This window comes from Vanessa cardui, chromosome 7 (genome assembly GCF_905220365.1).
Source record: "Vanessa cardui chromosome 7, ilVanCard2.1, whole genome shotgun sequence".
Lineage (NCBI taxonomy): Eukaryota > Metazoa > Arthropoda > Insecta > Lepidoptera > Nymphalidae > Vanessa > Vanessa cardui.
Genome location: NC_061129.1, coordinates 7,503,464 through 7,528,842, shown reverse-complemented (window position 1 = coordinate 7,528,842; position 25,379 = coordinate 7,503,464). Strand labels below are relative to the sequence as shown.

At 32.3% G+C, this 25,379-nt stretch overlaps 2 protein-coding genes across 13 annotated transcripts; one reads left to right on the top strand and one right to left on the bottom strand.

Annotated features, from left to right (window-relative positions):
• Positions 1–11,427, bottom strand: LOC124531027 (transcription factor Dp-1). Of its 12 annotated transcripts, none has more exons than XM_047105426.1 (12): positions 11,340–11,427; positions 10,975–11,080; positions 10,596–10,717; positions 10,241–10,289; positions 9,979–10,064; positions 9,687–9,907; positions 9,096–9,264; positions 8,226–8,438; positions 7,006–7,154; positions 6,513–6,595; positions 6,355–6,438; positions 1–1,118 (listed from the first exon to the last, which is right to left on the bottom strand). In XM_047105426.1, exons 2-12 carry the CDS (start codon positions 10,988–10,990, stop codon positions 955–957), a joined length of 1,356 nt encoding a protein of 451 aa, XP_046961382.1. In that variant the 5' UTR covers positions 10,991–11,080; positions 11,340–11,427; the 3' UTR covers positions 1–954. The 12 variants fall into 12 exon arrangements, with proteins under 12 accessions (XP_046961382.1, XP_046961377.1, XP_046961383.1 ...); XM_047105421.1 differs by having other exon boundaries at positions 10,979–11,080; XM_047105427.1 differs by having other exon boundaries at positions 11,207–11,406.
• Positions 11,428–14,156: 2,729 nt separating this feature from the next.
• LOC124531209 (EGF domain-specific O-linked N-acetylglucosamine transferase) lies at positions 14,157–23,620 on the top strand. Its single transcript, XM_047105699.1, has 8 exons — positions 14,157–14,592; positions 14,675–14,765; positions 14,839–14,939; positions 15,402–15,578; positions 15,647–15,921; positions 16,039–16,373; positions 18,044–18,146; positions 23,214–23,620. The coding sequence occupies exons 1-8, from the start codon at positions 14,247–14,249 to the stop codon at positions 23,376–23,378; spliced, it is 1,593 nt and encodes a 530-aa protein (XP_046961655.1). The 5' UTR covers positions 14,157–14,246; the 3' UTR covers positions 23,379–23,620.
• The last annotated feature ends 1,759 nt before the right edge of the window (positions 23,621–25,379 follow it).

Here is a 25,379-nt window from a genome sequence, read left to right as displayed (position 1 = left end):
ATCTATTTTATTTTCGTCTTTTTAAACAATTCCAAATTTGAAATGTAAATTATAGATTTTTTTTAAAACTGGACATCTTTTTAATTCAATTTTGAGATATTCTCTCATCTTGTGCAAGAGTTTTTATGTTACACTTTTCTTTGTGAGATCAAGTTTTAAACATAAAAAAGCTTTATTTTGCCAGAATACAAAATATGTTATGGTAGTAACATACATAAATCAAACACTAACAATAAACATATGTAGCAAATTAATATTGAATAAAAACTTTAGCATTAACACTTTGTTAGTGTCATCAGTAATGTTTATATTTTACACATCAATTTTATATTTACATTAGACATTATGCAAATATCTATAATACTTCATAGAGATAATATAAATGAAATCAAAATTGCCAAGAAAATTATTAAACAAAATAGCGCATTTATGTCATCTTAGCCAATTATTTTTAGTTTTTTTAGTCTATCAAAATTCATCAACATAATTATTATTGCAATAAATATAAAACACTGTTCACTATCGAGATTCATAAACATGTTAATACAATCTGTAAAAATGGACCTTAGGTGTTTTGTAATTATATTAGTTTTATATATTTATATATAAATGTTTTTGAAAAAGTTTTTATAATACACATAACATCATATTAACAATAAGACGTATTTATTACGATTGCATAGAATTTATGCATACAAACATTTTAAATGTTTAATTAAATATTTATTATGATATGTACACATACATTTTGCAATTTGTTTTAATCATTAGTGTTATTTGAAAGCATTACTGATGACATATAACGCTAACTTTATATACAAAGTATTCATAGTCCTTAAGAATTTTTACCAACAATTCATATTGCGATCAAAAAATAACGGCATACTCTGAAAAATTTGACCTCTAATATACAGTACAAATGTTATAGTGATAGAAAATGCATACGGCGTGTTGCTAAACATCTACATCGCTGCTGTCTTCACTATAATCGTTTCCTTCTACTTCCTGTTCGTCTGCTTCAACCTCGCCTTCTAGTGTGTCTTCTTCATCACCAACGTCTTCAATATCTTCGTCATCAAGAATATCCGATAGAGTATTATTTACCCCTCTACCCATTTCTATAAAAAATATAATTTAATTTTTAAATAGCATTAATCTCGTTACAGTATCGCAAAATATGATAGTAATTATCAATTGGATTGTAATAAAAAGATATAAATAATAAATAAATATGAGACAACATCACATACATTACTCTGATCCCAACGTAAGTAACTAAAGCACTTGTGTTATGGAAAATCAGAAGTAACGACGGTACCACAACACCCAGACCCAAGACAACATAGAAAACTAATATTGATCTACAATGACCCGGCCGGGAATCTAACCCGGGACCTCGGAGTAGCGTACCCATGAAAACCGGTATACACACCACTCGACCACGGAGGTGGTCAACATAAAAATTTTGGACTGTTCAGAGATCCGTATAAGAATTTGTATATTAATAATAATATAACTACAAAATTCTGAAAGAACCATGCCCCTTGGCTATGTTTTCCAATATATGTATACTAATATTTTCCGTCTGACTGTTGCTTTTTCATGGCCAAACGACTGAACTAAATTTGGTAGGACACAACCAACCCTTATAACGACAGCGATACCACGGGAGATAACTAGTAGAGTATAAATCAATTTCTATAAGTAATTAAGATCTGTTAAGCAAAAAATAAAGCTAATTCATAACAATCTATAAATTGCGAATTCATTATAATCTGAGTCACACCACCGAGATGAGGAACACTAAAGTGGTAATGTAGTGGAAAAAAATGTCTAATCGAATAGTAAGACGCATATTGGAGCTATTTGACTTCTGGAAATGACACTCAGTACCAAATTACTGTATGCCCGGAGCCACAATAGGTGTTAAGAAGCATATGAAATAGTGATCATTGTTGGCTTGAGACAGGCCGACTCGCTCTCACCAAAGCTATTCGTGGCGGTATTACAAAACCTAATGAAAAACTTACAATGGCCTATGAAGGGAGTAAACATAAACTGCGAATACCTTCCACCACCGCTTCGCCAACGATATAATTCTACGATATAAACTAAATAATTAAATTAGCGATCTACACGGAGCTAGATGAGATGAGATGAGCTATTTTCATGGCCGGCAAATGAATCTTATACAACTAAAATAATGACTAATCACCACACTGCGTCCGTCTTCATAAATGAAATCCCTCGGGAGTTTTTAGAAAATTACGGTTACTTTGGCAAATATAATTGTTTTAGAAAAGATAGAAACAGGTACGAAATCGATCGCATAACTACAAGAGCCTGGAATGAAGTACAGGGTGCGAAAAGAAATAAGTACTCAAATCACAACTCAATCAAGAAAATAATTATGAATTCCGTTATTTAACCATGTCTTACCTAAGGTTCTCAAACTTGGACTTTCGATCAAAAAACCAGAAACAAAATACAAACTACCCAAAGAAGTATAGAAAGCAAGCTAATTAGGTGTATAATTAAAGGAAAACATTAAAAATATAGACATTCGCAACAAAATTAAATTAATCGAGGATTTAGCTGGAAATAAAATCGTGATGAGTGGGACATGTAGCCCGTTATGAAGACGACAGGTGGACCATCTAATAGTGAAATGGAAAGGTCCTAGAGGTTGTTGGGTTAGAGCAGCGGTCGGCAATAGCGGCCCGCGAACATCTTCCTTGCGGCCCGTGAATGTTTTGTAAAAAAATTGACGAATATGACAGGAAACATACAAGAAATAGCGTCACATATACAAGCTGAGATATCACAATAAATCTTGTGTAAAGTCAGTTTCCTATTTAAGTCCTTTGTAGTTTTCATTTCTTTATTTTTCTCTTATTTTTCCAAACCCAAACATATAAACATAATGTAAGTATTATGTGTACGAATTAATTTTGTATCTTTTAACAATTTTCAATAGCATTTTGCTTTTTTCTATGGAATATGACTAATTAACACTAATTAACGACAAAACAAAACGACATCACGCCGAAAGTGGGAACGTTATCAAACCTAGGCTAATGCCTCTGCGTCTCGTGATGTAAATACCAGAGCACTCAAAAAGGAATATAACTCTGCCTCTAGGTCCCTCAAAAAAGTGATTGCTAGGGCGAAGACAGAGTACATTGGCAGAATTGGCGAGAGATTGGTCCGGAACAAATTTGTGTCTGATATCGAGACAAAGTCTACATTATACAAAGTCTCGGAATAGGGCCGACTAACCTATTCCACTTCAATCCCAAAAAGTCCCAAAAATCACTATTTATCGTATCTCCTCTATTTGAGATCATTCCGATAGCCGCCACAGCTAGTATCGGGATACTTGGCGTAGATGTTTCGAACCTCGTCGAGTTCCGAGGGCAATTGAAGGCAAAGCCAAATGAGCATCAAAAAGGCTCGGTGTGCTCAGCTAGGCAAGACAGTATTTCACCGTCGGCAAATCGCCTAATACTATACCAGACACAAATACGGCCCCACATGTCCAATGCAGAGCGGCTCGAATTATCGACGATCAAGCCCTTTCCGGTCAGCTTGATCCTTTGGCTTTGCGTAGAGTTGTTCGATCACTCTGCATCCTGTACCGAATTTTTCACGGAGAATGTTCCTGGTGATTCACCTTCTGACATCTCGTCAAAATTCGAATTTCCACCTCCACCACCTCGATGTCCAAAAATCCACAACAGTGCGATTATCAAGACATTTTCTACCTCGCACACCCACTCTGTGGAAGCAGCTTTCGCCGGCGGTTTATCCGAACTGATACGATTTGAGAAACTTCAAAACATGAGCGTACTCCTTCCTTAAGGGCCGGCAACGCACCTGCAAGCCCTATGATGTTGTAGGCGGTGGTGATTACTTTCCATCAATAAAAAAGTATGAGTAGGTATATTGGGCTTCTAAGGTTAATATAATGACTGCGGCCCGCCTATATTTTTTTTTCACCTTGTGGCCCTTGCCTACCAAAAGGTTGCCGACCGCTGGGTTAGAGGATGAAAAGATGAACTGGTAAATGTAGCAGGAGAAATTTGGATAACCTTGCCTAGACACAAAGGACAATGAAAGTCCATAAAATTAGAACCAAAATGAATTGATGAATGCAATCGAAATTAGTTAATAATATATTTATTTGTACTAGTTTATCAGTAATGGGGATTAAATAAAGCTTTATTATTATTATAAGTTAGCCTAGCTAGCGTAGAACTAGGCTGTTTTAGTAAATGCTGGTGGCAGCAGTAATAAATAAAACTTGTCTAACAAACTTTTAGCTTGTTTATCTCACGACCAAGATCACTAAGTCAGATCACTTGGTGGACAACTTTCATATCTAAAGTCTATGGGAACGCAACGCCAAAAAGACCTCTTCTTTAGAGGTGACGATAAACAGAATGAGTAAGAAACGTAAACGCACTCGTTCTTCAGATACAATCAAAACTACGTACCAATTTGATAGACTACCGCCTCATTACGACGATAATGAATACAAAAAGAAAATGAAAACACTATAAAAGCCTGTACCTATTTTTCTATACGGGATAAAAGATGTCTATAAACTTACTAAACTTAAAAAACCGTGGCTGAAGATCATTATCAATCCATTTATAAAATAGTGAATCGAAGTCAGCTAAGAATAATAATAAGACTGATTCGAGAGCAAGGACTAATTAGCCTCAGCTTCAATCAAACAAGAGATTATGGGATTGTAATACTCCTACTCCCCATTAAATCTGCAATTAAAGAATATGGAGAAGGCAGAGCAAATATAGTAATAGCTTAAATAATTAATACCTAATATGGCCCTAAAAAACGAGACATTTTTTAGTTTCTCTGGACCAAATAATAAGGCTGCTAAATTTTTTTAAATATATATTATCAGTCGATTATAGATATAATAGAGCAACTGAAGAAGAAACCACAGTCCAATGCCATGCGCTCCTGCCGTTGTGTTAAATATTGAAAGGTCCAAAGGATTTCAGGTTGTGAAAAAAGAGATCGCATCACCCGATCTTAAAGTGATCTTCATACTTTGGACTTCATCCATTCTACAAAGAAATTCTGACCCGAAGCAGACCTCTGGCTCATATAACTTCTAATATTGATAATATCAATAAAATTAAAGAACCTATAGATGCATCTTAACCTATGATTGCGGGTTCAAATCCAGGCCAGCACCGCTGTTTCACGTGCTTAATTTGTCTTTATAATTCATCTCGTGCTCAGCGGTGAAGGAAAACATCGTGAGGAAACCTGCATGTGACAAATTTCATAGAAATTCTGCCACATGTGCATTCCACCAACCCGCATTGGAACAGCGTGGTGGAATATGTTCCAAACCTTCTCCTCAAAGATATCAAAATATATTATAATATTATATAGATGAAAACAAAGGTCAAGTTCAATCAAAAGATAATAGCAAATTACGATACTAACTTCTTAGCTAGAGTAAAACCTATTAAAGCAAGGCATATAATTAGAGGAAATCTTACAACAAATGAACTTGTTCATGTAAATGAGAGTATACAGATTACAAAGACTGTAAATGTTACTTAACAAATCAACCCGGCGGATTAGGTCAACATTACTAATTGTTAAAATTTCCATCAAACATCGTGTCATGCCAGACTTGTCATCTGACTGATGTCACTATGTCATCTGACATATCAATTGAAGATTCTGATCTTCAATACACTTAAATGTTCCTGCAGAATACTGTCCACCAAGACTTAAAAAAAACGCTATGTTTATAGTTTGCTTCAAATAGAACCTTGAGGATGAGATAAATGTCAATTATCTTTATACAATTGTTTTTTTTTGTGGCTTTTATTTGTGTTATACAATTGTCACTGCAGTATGTAAATGCTGGCCCATGGCAGATATTCCGTAGACGTCGATGCTATGCGCAGAAAATATGCGGAACAAAACAGGGACTTTGCACTGAAATTCCACGGACGGATTGCCAATCTAGTATACATAAGCTGTGCAGCTAACTGCCTAACTTTTTTTTAATGGCAACAAACGAAGAGGAAATGTTTTGGCGCGATACCACGCGACCACTATCTGAGCGTTCAATGATAACTTTTCCGTATTTCGACAGAAAAAAAAGAAACGATCAAGCATGTAAATTCTTGACTCGTGACAAATCAATTTACAGGTGACCCATTAAATTATAAGAGCAATATCTGTCATTATCATCATATCTAAATACAAGTGAGATAGCACTAGAGATCAGTCATTTATAAATATTTTTTTGCTGACTCTAGTTACAAGTAATGTTTATTAATAAAATAAAAGTATACTTACGTTCCACATAACTTTCTAATGACTTTGGTACCATACTTTTAACTTTCTCGATATCTTCTTCTGTACATTCACCTTTGTCTAGTCCTGAAATATTAATGTATTTTTTTATGGTAGATATAGTTACTAATTTAAAATTTTCATCAGAAAAAAATACTAACCAAATAAGAGCCCCATTCTTTTTAATATATCAATATCATCATGTATTTGAAACCTTTTGTTAAAGTTAAACATATACTCTGTCCTGAAAAAGGAAGGAAGAAAATATTAAAATAAAATTGTAATTGCTGCTATTGTTATTGTGTAATATCCTCCTTTTTTTCTTGTTGCTCTAATATTGTATATTAATTTATAAATGGAAACTTGATTGGCTTGTGATTTAATTTGTATTTGTTAATATTAAGACTTATTGTACTGTTTGTTTCCCAAATAAAACAAAATAATTAAATTATGTAGTACTATCTATTTCTCTAAAAAAAGTTTTAATTTCACAATTATTGAGTGTCCAGTGATCAAACTCAATTTCAAAGAGGAATAAAATCTTATGCTTTAAATAAAAGTAACTTGTTGCTGTCATTAGATTTGACTTCATTTTTCACTCCATTCAATTACATTAAATTACTTTCTCACTTTAAATAATAAATAAATACTCACTTATCATTAGAAATACTACAGTCAATTAATGCTTTGTCACTTGTATTTACAACTATAAATGGTAAATGTATGGCGGATGATGGAGAAGGTTTTATACCCTTGTTCTCTGCATCTTTATTCCTTTCTATTAAACTTTTAAATGAGATATGCTGTAAAATAAAACATTAAAATTACATTTATTATATTGTAGATTATCTAATTTATATTATACTAGCTGTGGCCATGACTTCGCTTGAGTTTGAATTTAACAAAAAGTTTTTGTATTTATGCATTCTGTATCAGGCAGCTTTTGTAATATTAAGTCATTGGTGCGAGGCACCCAACGTGACGGCGGAGTAGTGGTATATGCAAGGACTGCGCGCAGTATTTGGAAATTGCAGGGTGTCTTTATATATAACTAAATAAAATTAGCCTAAGTTACTCCTTATTACATCAGCTATATACCATTGTTGATCCCATCAAAATCGGTCCAGCCATTCCTGAGATAGCCTGAATAAACATACAGATGGACAAAAATGCTAAATATTATGTATTTTGGCATATTTACTATGTATGTACATATGAATTTAATAAAAACCTGTTATTTTATTATTACAAACAGACATTCTAATGTATATTATATGTATAGTTTTTTTTTATAATACCATAACCGACCAAAATTTTAATAACATAATATTTTACCATATACCAGTTGCCAATGCTTTTTTTACTTGAATCAAAATGCTTTAAACATATTTACATGTACTTTTTTTTTACACTCACAGAAAGGAGACTTCAAACATACAAGTTTTATTTTGCCTCTTTAAATTTGCCACCTAGGCTAAAAGGAAAATTCATTCCTGGTCACAGCTCTATTTGGTATATTTAACAGGGACATAATAGTAAAATTTGTGCCATGTAATACCGAGTAAGTGCCCAGGACCGTATTAAATATGTTAAAGTACATTCCAATGTCACAAAAACATAAAAAAAGTCCTTTAGGTTACCTATTAGTATAATAACCAGGTTATTTTACAACTGATAGTTTCAATAGAGTAGAAAGCTTTTTATTGCACAATGAGGTAATTTTTAAAATGTTGCATATCATGTTTTGACTGCAAAGTCAGTCTAAAAATTTACTAACAAAACTGCATTGGACAATTTAAAGAATGGCTAAGTAGATGAATTCAGATTATTAAGTCTAAAAACATATCTTTAAAATATTAACAGTATTTCTTTACCTGTAGTATCAGTTCTTGTAGTTGTTGCGTTTTCTTCTGTATTTGTTCAAGTTTTGATTGCTTTTCTTTTTCTAACGCCGTACATTCCTGTACCGAATTAGTTGGAAGCCCAAGCCATCTGATTTCCTTCTTTTCTTTTGATATAATATTCATAGCCATTAGCACATTTAAAGCATCATATACTCTTCTCCTTATGTTCTTTTGATCATATTGCTGCAAAGGTTAGTTTCTCTGAGTTACATTTTAACTTAGCATTGCTTCCTATTAATTGATTTGTTTGGTTTTTAAATAAGCATATAGCAAATGTTTGTATTAAAATAAACCTTTTTAGTTATTGTTATTAAAGAAAGCATTGTCTAGATAAGATATCTGCAGAGCTAAATCTTTAGATCTAATAGATATAGGATGAATCATTTTTATGTATAAATAATTTTTAATAAAAACTAGTAAAGTTATTTTACGTCTTTTAGTTCGTACAGACTAAAAGTGATAAAATGAGAATATATCACACACAATATATTACCAAATCTACCAACTACTAATCGTAGCTTGATATCAAAATTACCCTTACAAAATGACACTTCAAATGTGCTAGTAAGAGCCTATATATTAAGATTTTTGAATATGTAGTTTGTAAAATTGCTTATAACGTAAAATATAAACTCAGGTATTTTAATTTTTGGTCAAGTGCTAGCTCTATTTAGGAAAGTTTTTTAAAAGTGTGCTATTTAGGAGTAAAATATATTTCCGGTCTTTTTTAATAAAACAGAAAATATAAATAATGCTATCATATGAATACTACATCAAACATTTGTTAATAGTCTTTTAGTAAAGTGTATAAGCATACTTTCTCACAAAAATAATACATACTTGGCTGTCAGCAGAACCATGCATTCCAGCTGCAAATTCTAGTACTAATTCATCTGCTACTTCATTGTATGATGTGAACCCTTTATTTCTCACTTTTTCACAGACTTTCATTGAAAAATGCCTTAAGCCTTTACCAACTTTGTCTGCATGTTTACGCCTCTTTGTAGTGCTGAAAGAAATCAAACATTTATATGTTTGATAAGAATTAATGAAATTTTTCTTTAAAAGACATTAGATATCATATTATTAACATGATAAATAAGCTATATAGATCTGAGGAAATTGTTATCATATGTCAAAATCTTGCTAAAACTTGATACATTACAAATCTCTATATGTTATGAGGATTAAACTTTGAACCACAATTTAAAATTCACATTTAAAAGTACATATTGTTATGATTAAGACCTTAAATATTTACAGATATTTTCTTTTACATTTTATAATAAGTCATGTTTATTACATTACCATTATTGTTTAAAGTTACCACCAAAGCTTATATATTAAGTTTGTTAATTGTTGTATTTATGATAACCTTAATATTAGTATTAATAACAAACAAAAATACTCAGAATAACACATAGCACTTACTATTCTGCTGGAGGGTCATTGTCAGAATCATGTCTTCTTCTTGAAGCATGTGACATAGTTGTGGGTAAGCAAGCTTTATTTTCTGCAGGATCTGTGAGATCAGGTACAATTCCTTTGCTATCTACAAGGTTATCTACAGGTTCTGATTTGGCCAAAATAGGCACTAATTCTGGTAAAGGCTCGATCACCTTGAGTTCAGTCAAATGGTTTTGATTGTTAACCTACAAAAATAATATGATGTAAAAACCATTAATATCTAAGACATAATACAAAATGCACTGACAATACTTACAATATCAGGTGATGGAGATTTTGGCTCAGTTTTAGGTGTGATCTTTTGTAAACGAGCCAAAGTGTCAACAGGTACTTGAACTAATTCTGAAATTATATACTCAATATTAACTCTTTACATACAATAATGTAATACCTGAGTACTATTAATAAAGCAATGGATGAATTCCTCTTAAATTTACATATAATATTTATTTAAAAAATCACTGTAAAAAACATTCTGAGCAAATTTAGAAAGACAGTAAAAAATTAAATTGCCTTACTTGAAGCACACTTAATCCCAGTTAATTTGATAGGTTGATATACTGGAGTCTGAAAAGAATCATCATAGTCATAGCAATGTCACAAGTTTTTATATTGGATTGTTTAAGTAATTTGACAGTACATTTGTAAAATAACTTTTTTATAATAAAAGCTTGTGAAAAAAAATGAACATTTTAATCTTAATCATGACAACAGAATTTTAAAGAAATTAAATGTGAAAACAGTTTAGGTCTGCTCAGTTATTGAACTTACTACATTTTTACAATTGTAAATTATGTTTTACCACTGCTAGGTTTATGTACTGCACAATTTATAAAGACAAGAATGAATAAGTTTCGAAAATGGTTTTCATACTTGATTATTTCCCTCGTTCGTAGCAGATACTTTAAACACTTTTACAGGATTTTGTTTGATTTTGATTTGAGCAATAGGTTGATTGTTCGTATTTTGTACTACTTTAACCATTTGAGGCTGCCCTAAAACACAGAGTTTCCAATAATATACATTGATTTGATGAATATATTTAAACAACCATAAGCTTGTTATATGTGCTAAATTAGAAACAATAAGGGAAGAAAAAGGGTTTTTGAACAGAAAACCTGAATCATTGGGACGCCGAAATCTATGACACGGTTTTTTTCTAGCAAATCTATTATACATTAACATAATGAGCCTAACAGTAAATATCAAAATAAAAAAAAACTAAATCGACGATATCAGCGTCGCTACTTACTAACCATTGGCGTCATGTATTAGGAAATTTACTATACTAGTATTCTGGGACATTGTCGTAGTCCTTCTTCAAATAGGGCATCCATTTACAAATCTCGCTAGGGCAACTAAGAAATACACAAATGAAAATAAACTATCTCAGTCTTAAATAGCATGGTCAAAATGGCGACAATATTTAGGATAAGTTTGAAGGTCAGAAATCGTAATAGTCAACGTTCTATAAAATGAACCACCTAAAGTCATCTAGCTTCTGCCAGTATCTCACTTTATAAATTCACTTTAATATTGGGATAAGTTTAAACTACAAGATACAAAACAAGCACGCAAAGAAAACATTGACAATTTAGCGCCGGCCTCACAATTTACCAGCTGATTGGATGACGCTGTTCACGTGTACTCAAAACCAGAAACCCCCGCCGGATTTATTTCCGGAAAAGGCGCGAAACGGACAGTGACATTGGCCGACGGGTAATATTAATCTTTGAGCACAGATCATAATTATAGTTTTTAAGTTGTCTATAGTATCACGTTTGTAAAATATTTAAACAAGATTGTATGTAAGAAGATAAAGGAAGTAATATTATAGAATAATCTATTAATATTATATTCATAAATGAATATATCTAATGAATAGGAATAAAAAGAACACACAAAAAGATATTTAAAACTTAGTTTTTGATGTATAACATCTGCTGGCGTACTTTCCTATTATCAGTGGGAGTGTTTTCTTTTTAAATGAAACGGAAGTATAACGAGAAGATAGGAAAGCGCATAATTTGATTTAAACAATGAGTGAGAGCGCATTTTTCAAAGCTTTCTTCTTAAGGGCTTCCCGGGAAATTATGCAATTGGATTACCAGCTTTTTGGTAGATCGGAGTATCAAGGTCGTTGTCGACGGTGCATGTTCTGACTTAAAATTCGTTAATGCTGGTGTTCCACAAGGCTGCATTCTATCACCCACTCTGTTTCTTCTGCATGTCAATGACTTGTTGCAAATTAGGAACATTCACTGGCATGCAGACAATATTATCGTAGACACCATATACACCGGCCGTGCTAATATTTCTCGGGAAAATATCGAAGAAAGCCGGAACAAATTGGTGTCTGAAATCGAATCTTCGTCAAACAAAGTCTCGAACTAGGGCCGCCTAAAACGGGTAAACTGCTAAAAAATACTATTAGGATAACTTCACGATTTGAGAGCATTAGCATTAGCTAGTACCGCAATACTTGGCTCTCACGTACTAGCTCCTTCCATTTTACTGTATCCATCGTAGAGCAGCTCGAACTATGCTTCTATTTGCAGTCTTAAAAAGCGATAAAACTTGACTTCATTAAAACAAATTACAAAATAAACCCGTGTCCAAACTCACGTTAAGAATTATTATATGGAATATATATGGAACAATACTTTATATACTTGTATATGAAACTATATGGCGTGTATCCTTACTAACTTTTTAAGTACCTGGCTTTATTTGTTTTAGGTATGGTAGGATATAATGAACTAAGGGTAAGGAGAGAGCTAGAACTTGTTATTTATGTTTTAAAGGTATTGAGAGGTGTAGTCTATAATACTGATGCCCTAGCCAGTTGAGTCTGTGCGCCCCAGATAGATATGTGTGGCGGAGACGTCGACCGTCGTTGCAAGCGCTGGACACCGGGTGAACCAAGTTACTCAAGGAAGCCCAACTGACCGCACAGACGCGCACGTTACGAACTCTCAATGTAAAAGCAAACAGGGTGGATTTGTTTGTTGTAGCTTGAATGAACTCACAATATTTGCTGCTTGGACTATATCACATATAACTTAGATAGTATTATATTATAACATAGATATATTAAATATTTTCGTTTAACGTGCTGTAATATCGAATTGGGAAACCATCCTATAATGATATGTATACAGTTTTGCATTATAAATAAATATCATATATTATACGAAATGCCTCATAATCATAAACCATAAGTATTTTTTTTAATATTGTGTTTCAAATACTTTTATGATATTTATTGCAGGTTGGTACCTGGAATAAATATAATATAACGGTACGGTACGGTACGGAATTTGAAATTGATATATTGAATACCAATCCAAATCCAATTTCAAAGTCCGTCTAAATTACGTTTTATACCTCTTATCTTTTCCTAAAAAGTTGTATCTATTCAGTTACCAAATTCAAAAACTCAGAAAATTATGGTATAAGTATTCACAGAGTTATACTAAATTTTTATTAAAATAACTAATATACTAACCAAAATGACATTATATACACCTCCTTATTTCATGAAACTTAAAGTAATATATAAAATTGTCTTATCGTAAGGTTTATATATATAGCACTTTATAGAACAATTTTACGAACACAAGAAATCGTAACTCTTAACCATTTTGGCTTTACCTTTAAATCAAAGCGGTATCATAATTTTATACCTGTAACGTAACCGATAAATCTTTACCGCTTTCAAGCTTTGTTCTACGCAAGCATGTTAACTGGATTTAAAAATGAGGAATCCCATTACGATTATGGCATTTTTTGGTGATACGGTTTACGATTGCCTACCTAATTGTTTATTTATCTTGTCATTGTATACACATTATTGTTACTAATATTTTAATATGCCATTTAGAAACATATCTTATTATTTATATGTAAAGGTCCTAAAGGAAGTGCTTATTGGAAAGTTAACAATTACATTAAAAATACAGTTCCATTAAATTTATAAGACATTATGTGCTTTCAGCGAGGTATTTAAGAAACTCGATATTTAAAAACTAATAAAAGAGAAACAGATTGATTGTTTCAGTAGTAATTCGTTAAGAGTGTAAAAACTCTATGATATTCATTCTGCAATTTTTACAGATTCATGAAAAAATGGCGTTTTTGATGTCGACAAAACGGTTCTTTCGGGTTATATTTAGTCAGATGTAAAAATGAAGTGGGATAGTGTTGTACAATAAATGTATTAATTAAGAATGGTTCAATATAATATTTCCCAGTAAAATACTGATCACCATTTAATGTGGTAAATGAATAGTTTATTTACTATTTATAATATAATAAAGTTGACCTTTATTTTTATGGCTAATATGATTAACACCATTGCCTTCTACAAAGAAGAGAGAAAAAACATAATATTGTCATTTGTTACGTGCCACCTGTCAAATCAAAATCCATATGTCTACTGTCAGAACACACTAAAGTGTAAACACAAAACAACTTCGTTAACCTAATATTTTCGGTAATGTTAACGTGAAGTAAATTATTATAATGAGTATATTTATTCGAATTGATATAATGAAGATCTTTTTATATTTATTATACTTTTTGATGTACTTTAACAAAATAAATACTATAAATTTAGAGGATATAAATATTCCGCCAGAACATTTTCCTTATTTTTTTAATACATTTAATGAAGTAGCAAAAGAATGTGCGGATAAATCTGACTGCCGATATAGAGATTTAGTTGACAAGAAAGTGTGTTGGGGATACGAAATGAACTGCACTAAAAGTAATTCGTATCATGTTAGACCTAGCTGTCCAGGAGATCATAGAGGCTGGGTAAAAACAAAAGAGGCGCAGTTTGATACATTTTACACACAAGCTGATTTCGGTAATGCTTTTTCTTTACATATATATATATATTAATTTTTTTTGTAATTCTAATTTATTTATTCTTGTTATTTCTTTTGCAGGGTATATCAAAGAACAAATTCAAGAATTGATGGTAATTTGCGAAGCTACTTATCCCCATGATAGCTCATTAGAATGTTCTAAATATCTAAGGTGTGCACTACTTTCTTACTGTTGTTATAATTTAAATTTAAATTTGGTTTTAATTATGATGTATTTGTAACAGATTCTGTAGAGGTCGAAACTTGATGCTTAATTTTCATGGTTTGGTTGGTCGAGGTGACAATCTAAGATATAAAATGGATATACTTGGTCCTGGTCAAATAGGTAACTTTAAATAATTATTTCTTTTTTATTATTTAATACATTTTCGATATGTGTTGTCCTTTATCAGAAAAAAATTGACATCTTAGTAGTATCTTAGATTATGAAATGGAATAATTGTGTTATAGCATATATTGGGCTAACTTCAAAAATATCTCCAAGAATCTGAATAAATGGTCAAAAGTTAAAAATGAGTAACCATTCATGATGTAATTCTGCATTGCATAATATATCTAGTTTATAGACATTTTGTTTACAGATGTATATTACTTGGCCCCAAAAAAAAATTTTTAAACTTTAAATTAAAATAAATTAAAAATAATACATTATTAATTTTAATTTGTTTCTTTTAAATATTATTTAATAGTTTTGCCAATGAATAATAAAACATTCTGTTGTTTTGGAGTCATAGCTTTTACAACATAGATAAATTTGTAAAAAAGGTTTTTTATTGGATTATTTCAGGTGGTTATTGCCAGCTATATTCTGAGCGCTTAATGAAAGAAGCAGAACACATGAGTGCTCTGCAGTCATGGGGTCCTGAGTTTGTAAATTTTGTTAAAACACCAAAAAGACCAATTCAAGATGAAATGTGTGATATTACAATAGACAAACCAACTTATATTATGAAACTAGATGCAAGTAAGTCTTTAATGTCTATAATTATAAAATTGAGATTTTTATCATGATATTCATTTGTAAAATTTCAGCTGTGAATATGTATCATCATTTCTGCGACTTCTTCAATTTGTATGCATCACTTCATGTGAATTCTACACACCCATCAACATTTACAAGGGACAACCACATACTCATTTGGGAAACATTCACATATGATTCAGCATTCAAGGATGCCTTTAAAGCGTTTACAATTAATCCTATATGGGATTTGAAAAAATTTAGAGGCAAAGTAGTTTGTTTTAAAAATGTTGTATTTCCACTTCTACCACGCATGATATTTGGACTTTACTATAATACTCCTTTGGTTAGTATAATATCACTATTTTTAATAAGTTAATTGGAAGTGTAGTTTGTAATTTATTTTATCTAAACATTTTTTCCAAAAGCATATTACTTATACAACATTGTTTTTCCTTTTCAGATATATGGATGTGAAAGAAGTGGTTTATTCCATGCTTTTTCTAAACATATACTGCATTCCTTAAATGTGAAGCTGTATCCTAGGATAAACGACAAAGTGAGAATTACATTACTATCAAGAGGAACAACATATCGCACAATACTCAATGAAAATGAGATTGTTAAAGCACTTTTGAAAGTAAAGGGTTATCATGTACAGAGAGTTGTGTATGACAAAACTGTCCCCTTTACTGAGCAGCTGGAAATAACACACAACACTGATGTTTTCATAGGAATGCATGGAGCTGGTTTAACCCACTTATTATTTTTACCAGACTGGGCGGCTGTGTTTGAAGTGTTAGTATAATCATTTCTAAGTTTTATTTTTGTTATTTTAATTCAGCATTATAACTTTAAGTGATATTTCGCTACAGTCATTCTACTGTATATTTTTAAAGGTGTTTAAGCCAATATTTTAGACCAATCTATTTATAACAGTTATTGAGAATGTTGTTAAAAAGATCAATTTGCAGAAATTTCGCTCAATATGGCTTTTACTTATTCATATTGTTTAAAGATAAATCACAGAATTGCAAATATCTAGATTTCATCAGTCATCATTATTTCTAATATTATTATTTAGTAGTAAAAAATAGTTATACAAGATAGGTGAAAAAAAATTCGAAGTTGGACTATTATATTAAATACCCATTCTCTACTCAAAACAACAATCAAAAACAAATTTTAATCTAGACTCGACTTGCGTTGGACGTATGTACAAGGGATCTTGTACCTACGTCCGATCGTCTGCCGGTAACACCGACCGGTTCAATGTGGCTGTAGGTTTGCACCAAGGGTCGGCTCTAAGTCCTTACCTCTTCCTGCTGGTTATGGACGCTCTAACGGCGGACATACAGGAGGAGGCACCCTGGTGCATGCTTTTTGCCGACGACATTGTACTGGTTGGTGAAGATGGACCTGAGATCCAGAGCAGATTGGAGGATTGGCAACGGAAACTGGAGAATGTTGGCCTGAAAATCAGTAGAACGAAGACTGAATACATGTTCTGCGATTTCGGCGGTCTCTCCGGTCCTGAAGCCATAGCGCTTGATGGCGCAGCTCTTCCAGTCTGCTCCGACTTCCGGTATCTCGGTTCACTCATTCAAGGCGATGGCGAAATAGATCGAACGGTGAAGCACAGGATTAACACAGGATGGATGAAATGGCGGCAGGTTACGGGAACAATTTGTGACCCCCGTATTCCCCTTAAACTTAAGGGGAAGATCTATAAGACCATGATCAGACCTGCTGTCCTGTATGGATCGGAGTGTTGGGCTACAAAAGGGATGACTGAAAGACAATTGCATGTTGCGGAGATGAGAATGCTGAGAGGAATGTGTGGTGTTACGCGAATGGATAGAGTAAGGAATGAGTATATAAGAGGAAGTTTGAAAGTGATACCGATAGCCGAGAAGTTATGTGGAAGGCGGCTATCATGGTATGGGCATGTAATGCGGAGGAATGAGGAACACATTGTGAGGAAGGCCTTGAGCATGGATGTGGATGGATATAGAGGTAGAGGACGACCAAGGAAACGATGGATGGATTGTGTGAAAGACGATATGGCTAGAAAGAATGTTACTTGTGAGATGACGTCTGACAGAGAAGTATGGAAGGAGAAGACATGCTGTGCCGACCCCAAATAAAATTGGGATAAGGGCAGGAGAATGATGACTCGACTTGCCCTAAGAAACGAACTTGCTTGCTTTGCTAACTTCTTATATTAGCAGACTATGATTAATAGTGTGACTATTTGTTGTATCATGTTACGAAAATAAAACAATGCGGATATAGGAAATCTGTGATGACACCGTTTTAGTAGTGCGGGGGCGGATTCCGATTATGTTCTCAAGATATGCGAATAAATATTCATAATAAAATGCTCATGTATAATAATTGACCTTGAACATAATTATTATAGTATGATATTTTGTGGAGGTATTTATTTGGATTTTTTAATTTTTCAGTTATAATTGTGAAGATCCAAACTGCTATTCTGATTTATCTCGACTTCGGGGACTTAAGTATGTCACGTGGGAAAATAAAACAAAATTAGTTCAGCAAGATCAGGTAATATTTAATTATTTGGAATACAATAGGAATTAGTAACTAAGTAAGTCATTATATGTAAACAACATAATCTGTAATATCTATATGAATGTAATATTTAAGAGAGCTTGGACTTTATACTTAACCATATTACGATTTGCGTAAATCTTTCATATTACTGATTTCAGAGATTTCATTTACTTCTTTCATATTATTATAACTAAATATAAGTGTGTCTGTGTGGTGTGAGTTATGTATCTTGTGAGTTTTTGTATTTTTGTGTGTCTAGTCTATGTGTTTGCGCGTGCTTGATTGAGAGATAGGATTGTGTAATACATATTTGTCTATGTAGATCCCATCTTACTTTTTGTTGAATCCGGAAACATATGATTCATGAGAATTGTTTCGTGGCTGTATTCTCGATGTAAAGTTTATTGTACCTTATTAATTTTATTTGAAAGTTTGTAAAAGTTTGCATCACACCAACACGTCCATACTAGCGAACATACATCAAAGCATCCTGAGCAAATTAGTGGACCTCCAGTATAAGAAGAGTATTGCTCTTTGTCCAATAGCAGCAGCTGCTTTATCATTCGATACTATGTCTCAAAAATGAATGTACTCTTCAGCTCGAAGATTTGATTAGTTGTGTCGTATTTAGTTTAATCGTTCGCTCTCGACCTTAGCGTACATGTCAACAATGAATTGTTGAAACAGTTGACGACACTTTAGAATATGGGTAGAATGACTATTCTATATAACTATGAATATATGAATATATATAATATAATGACTATCAGTGGCGTAGATATCGTAGGTCAAGTGGTGCAGTGCACCAGGGCCCCGGAGTTCAGGGGGCCCTCTAAACTAAACCTCAAGTTTCTGAAATTAGAAAATCACAACCCTGAGCACAAAATTTCTTATTTGGTATCTATAATTTTAAAGGATAATTATTAGTGATAGAGGGATGGGAAAAAGGAGGTGAGGGCCCGATTCTTTTTCTATGCACCGGGGCCCTTCCTCACCTTGCTACGCCACTGATGACTATTCTATTAGAATATGGGTAGAATAGTCATTCTACCCATATTCGTAAAGTGTTGTGATACGTGACAACTTCTGATCATTATACGATACGAATAAAAATCCATAAAACTAACTCTCTTCGATTTCACAGAGCCTGTCGTGAGATTAATTAGATACAGTTCGAGATGATATCCATCTTCTGCTCACAGAAACATAATTGGATAATCGTTCATCTTGCTTGGTTTTGGGTCGATTAGAGATAACGATACCTCGTTTAGTAATTTCTGTACCGAAAATTCAGGAGTCATGGGAATATTTAAATGTCTTTCATGCTCATTCAATGGCTTTCTACATACATATGGTACATTAATAATGACTTTGAAATCATCCGTTGTTTCACCTTCTAGAGCAATTTTAAAATGTCTTATTAGACATTTTTACGAAGCATAATCTTTAATTTTGCGATGATTTCGCGATTACTTGTCGCACTGGACATGTATCATCGATCAATCTCCTTTCAAACTCAAACTCAAATAAGTTTATTCAATATAGAAGCATTACACTTTCTTATTGATGGTCAATTGAAACACTACCACCGGTTCGGAAAAGAAAATACACTGACCTGAGAAGAACCGGCGAAAGAAACTCAGCGGGTTTTCTTTTTTTTTTTTGTTTTTCTCATATATTATATCAATAAACAATTTAATATGAGATGAAATAGCCAGGAGACGATCGTTTCATTCCATTCTTCTTCTTTTTATACGTTGTCCATGTAATAAGTTTGCAGAAAAAGTACTTTCTTCAGATACTGGAAGAAGTGAACCCATCTGATGATATACTTGTCCTTGTACTTTAAATGCAGACGGGAAATTATTGTATTGTACAATATTTGTTGCTCCAAACCATGTCATTTGAAAATATGAGTTGTAATTTCTAATATGGTGAAGGATATATTTAGTAGTTCCAGTTACGTAGGTAAAAAGAGGCTCTGGTAGTTCAAACAGTTATGGTAAATAAATTTTGCCAGGGGAGCAGCGCATACCAGCAATTATTTTAAATTTGATAGCGTGACAATTTGGGCAAACTATATTTATTGAACCAATGATCACATCAGGATGTATTTTGATATCATAAACTATATCGTAATTGAAGATTAATTTATTGTTGAGATTAGTTCTAGTTCTTGAATTAGTCTGTATTAATCGTTGATCATCCAGTCGTTGGACTCGCTCGTCAGGTTTTTCGGTAGCTCTCGATGAAGATGTTCTTGTACTAACGGTTTCGACAGCTCTCAAAAAAGAAAATTCGGATTATATTTGCTTCTAAACGTATTTCTTGTTGGTGTGGTGTTTTAGTAGCTCTTTTGGTTTTATGAAACTGCGCATTTCTCGTCGATGTTCCGATATTTTGTTTCTTCGGTGGCATTGTAAACAATGTGAAGAGTGTAGCTCCAATTTCCTATTTATTCCTATTTGTCTTACGTTTACACTGTAAACTAAAGATTAATTTTTATTGAAGTTATGAGTATACTTACCAATTATGATTATTGTTCACTTTCTCATAATCAAAATAGCTAATCACTTCTTCCCGTATATGTTATTTATAATTATCTTGTCCAAAAATCAGAATTATAACTTTTTGTTATTATTTTATGATTTTATATTTTGCTTTTTGTATAGATATTCTTTTTTATTTCAATTTTTATAATTATCGGTTGATCGGTATAAAACTGCATAGTGATACATGCAAGGGCCATCTGTTGGTGATTTTTAATGATACGAATGGAATAATCACTTTCTCCATGAAAAAATACTTGTACGTCCTCATTTTCATGACAATCGGTTAAACGATGTTAAAACTTTATATCACAGCGCCACCTGTCGGTGAGTTGCATCAATGGGAATAGCAAAATCAGTTTCTCCATAAAAAAATACATGTATATTCTAATTTTCATGACAATCGCTTGAACTATATGCATCTCAGCGCCCCCTGGTAACGAATTACGTCAATGGGGATACCGTAATAACCTTTTCTTGAGTCTATAGGTGACATACATACCAACACTTTTTTAAATTCATATATAGCCCATTATTTGCGCAAGCACGTGTTCTTCCTGTATACCAATTTTATAAAGATCGGTTTAACCGTTCTTGAATTATAACGACACATACAAACAGACAGACAGACAAAAATTTCAAAAACGGAAAAACTGATGTCAGTCCATCATAAAAGGAATACCGACAGACTCTAGAGATTTATATAGTGTAGTAAGTATAGATATAGACTTAGATAAAATAACTGACAGTCACGTCGAATGCTTTACAGTTACATAGTCAGTCAATCAACACTCTGTGGTCGAAGCACCTGCAAATAATTCTATGAAGCCACTTCTTTTCTTGGTGACGTAAAAGACTAATGGATGCAAAATTGCAAATACGTAAGATCATACAGAGCAACGATGAGTTTGTCCCCACCACGTCAACAGTCATTTTCGGCGTTGTGAGGACTATGGCAATTTACTGCTCTTGCATGTTTATTAGCCTAGGCTCTGATCACTGTTTTACTTCAGGGATATAGTCATCGTCATATTTATATATGTTTGTAATCAAAAGTAACAAAAAACCTCCAAATTTATTATTGCCTTCATTGATATTATTACCTTGATCGAGATATAATAAGTTTCTGCACCTTGCCAAAATAATATTGTGTATTGTAACGCGTACAGACGCTTAAGCTGATCGTTTCGGCAATTATCTCCAACTATTACAACTGGCAACTTCATAATTTTTCGGTGCATTGTAAGGTCTTGCATGTTGTACACATAACTACAGGAGTTTTATCAGTTCTGATATGAATTTTGTTATGACAGATGACATGTGATGTTATGTGATCCAATGCAATTAAACAATGTTATCAACAGAAGTTGAAGAAGCTTGCAATTGTTTTACAATAGACCTCGCTGAATTGCTGTCTATACGCTGATCTATTTACTCTGTTGAATATCCCATGAAATAAATTTACAAGAATTTGTTGTCGTCACCGTCTTGAACCTATTTGAGGCCCTCGGCATATTAGGATCAAAGTCATAGGGGGACCGACTTTGACAGAACACCGTTTTGTTAGAATATATAAAAAAAGTAGATAAACAAGGTTATAGATTTTTTTTAACATTCACATGTTTATATCATACATTTATTTGATCTGAGGGCCCTATCGATCGCCGGGCCCTGAGCACTTGCCCAAAGTGCCCAATGGGAAAGAGGGGTCTGGTCGTCACTCTCGTCTCGAATCTCGTCTGTGTCGTGACATGACTTTGTATCTGTAAATTAAACCAATACAAGAAGTTATAGCTTGTACAATTTCATGCTAACCTTCAGGTAAAAAGTATTTTTAAGTTTTTTTTTTTAAAGTAGTTTTACCTCAAGGTTAGCATGAAATTGTAACAAAATATATTCGTTGCCCTAAGAAAGTCATTAGGAAGCACTTTGTATATTTTTGTATGTTTTTAAGAAAGAATATATATTTTTGTATGTTTAAATTTCTGAAACCAATTAGTGCAATGGCTTTAGTGGTGGAACCAAATGCACTAAGTGTCTTTATCATATACGCAAAACAATCTTAAAATATAGACAAATTAAGTTCATAGGTCCAATGGCAACGCATTAGTAGGAATAGGATAATGACTGGTTTTTAAAATCCATTTTATATTATTAAGTAGGTGTTAAGGAACCCAGTAAAAGTTGATTTTTTTTTATTTCTAATACATATTTGCCCAAAAATATCATATTAAAAATTCCATATTTAAATAGCGCGCAAACGCCACTTGGACAATATGGCGTTGCAATGGGATCGGTGACGTCACTTGCCTGTATTTTAATCTGTGGTACATATAGTAGGCAACCAAGGTTAACAAGCAAGTGACTTCGTCAAAAGCCCGGCCAATCATGAGCGTTTTGTGGCATGTGACAAACTTTTAAATACTTATACTTTAATTTTGTAATAACTACTTTTTTATCATGTGTTATCTATAAAATTGAAATTGACTTTTTTAATTTTTATTTCTAGGGACACGGACCTGGTGGTGTGTCGCATGCTAAATTTACGAATTATTCGTTTGACGTCGAAGAGTTTTTGCGGTTAGTGGAGGTGTGTGCGTCATACGTCCGAAAGCGACAGGATTTCAATAACTTCATAGAAGCCTCAATGAAAAAATCTCGTGAAGAATTGTAATGTAATTATTTTTATTGTATTAGCTTTCTCGAATATGTGATATTTACATTTTTATCAAGTGCTGTAGTTTAAGTATATTTTGTAATGTAAAACTTTACAACTCATTACGTAAAATATTAATACATTAAATTTTATACAATAGTATTTGCTAGGAGCAGCCATCATATTTTGTGCCTACTCTCTGATAGTTAGATAACAATATAGTAAGGAATACATGAATTAAATTGTGGATATTTTTAAAAACTTCAATAATAACGTAAGTAAAACTACCTGTGACAAAAGCATTCCTATATATTTTTTATGCATTTTCGACTTAAATTTTTAACTATTAATTTATATCTAATAATAAATTTAGCTTGTAATATTTTTAAAAACCTATCATATTAAAAGTATTTGTTAAAACTATAAATAAATCAAAATTTATTACATTTTTTAGGCATATAATATGTTTATTAAAAAAATGTATCGTAAAACTGGTATCGGAACGGAAGTCATTAAAAAATTCTTGGAATTAAATAAGGAATTGACTATTTTAATAAATATTATATGTAATTTATAAATATTAGATGATATTTTTATCGTTCTCTTTTTTCTCCGAACAAGGATAATTTTATTTTTTTATTTATATTTTAAACAATATGTGTTTTTGTTATAACTAGTTCATATGTGGAAAAGATCTATAGGCGGTATTATGGAATTGATCTCAAAATACGTATTTTTAATTTCATCATTGTCAAATATGTCGTCTTTTTCTACGTAAGCATTTATTAGCGTTATATTTACTGCTTATGTTTTACAAACGGTTCAAATATTTTAACTTTGCCGCTTTGAAGAGCCTCTATACACTATATTGAATATGAACACGTTTTTGTTTTATTAAACTGCACTATTTTTTTATAAAATCTTTGGCACAGTACATTTTGAGTGGTATATAATCTGAATGAACGTTAATTCACAACAACAATCAGAATCTATTATATTTTTTATTCAGAACTAACATATTGAAAGAAACTTTGTTTCTGAGATCTTAAGTGCTTACATATTGTCAATTTACAAGTTTTTAGCATTTTTTTAGCAAATAATAAAAATATTCTGCAAAGCTAAAGCGAAATATAGCAATGTGATTGACAGTTCAGCTTATAAAGTCTCACTAAAAATGTAAAATATATATGAATAAAGAAGATTGTACTTAATTTTATAAAATGAAACGAAAATGATCATTTAATTATTATTATATTTATTTGCTTTATAATAATAAACAAAAAATATTAATAAATAATAAAATACTCACTATTATTAAGTTTTTTATTTTTAACAACCTTCACTTTAGATTTAGAAGTCCTTACTACATGAACCCTTAGTATGTGATGTGTCTAATAAACCTCGAACTTATGTACGATAAATTATTACTCATATATATATCTATAATAATAATATATCTATAAGAAAACTCTATATGGTTAAACTTGTATAATATAATATTAAAACTCAGTGTTTTAAATATATGGGTACATACAGTGGCGTAGCTAGGTGAGGGAGGGCCCCGGTGTATGGAAAAAGAATCGGGTTCTCACCCCCTTTTTCCCATCCCTCTTTAACTAATAATTACCTTTAAAAATTATATATACCAAAAAATAAATCTTTTGCGTAGGGTTTTGATTTTCTAGTTTCAGAAGCTTAAGGTTTAGTTTAGAGGGCCCCCTGAACTCTGGGGCCCTGATGTACTGCACCACCTGGCCCTACGATAGCCACGTCACTGGTTCACTTATAAAGTGTTAATTACCAATTGTCCCAATTACGTACAGGTAAAACTGGGATTTTAAGCAAGGTGATGCAGACGTTGGACTAACTTCTATGTGGTGACGATGCATACAGCATAATTATTGCCGCATAATTTTTCAGATTTTATTTGAATATCTCTTAATGATTCTACAGCTGTAGGTTTATTGCAAAATATTTACCCACATAAAACGTATATTATAGAATTAACCTAAGCTACAG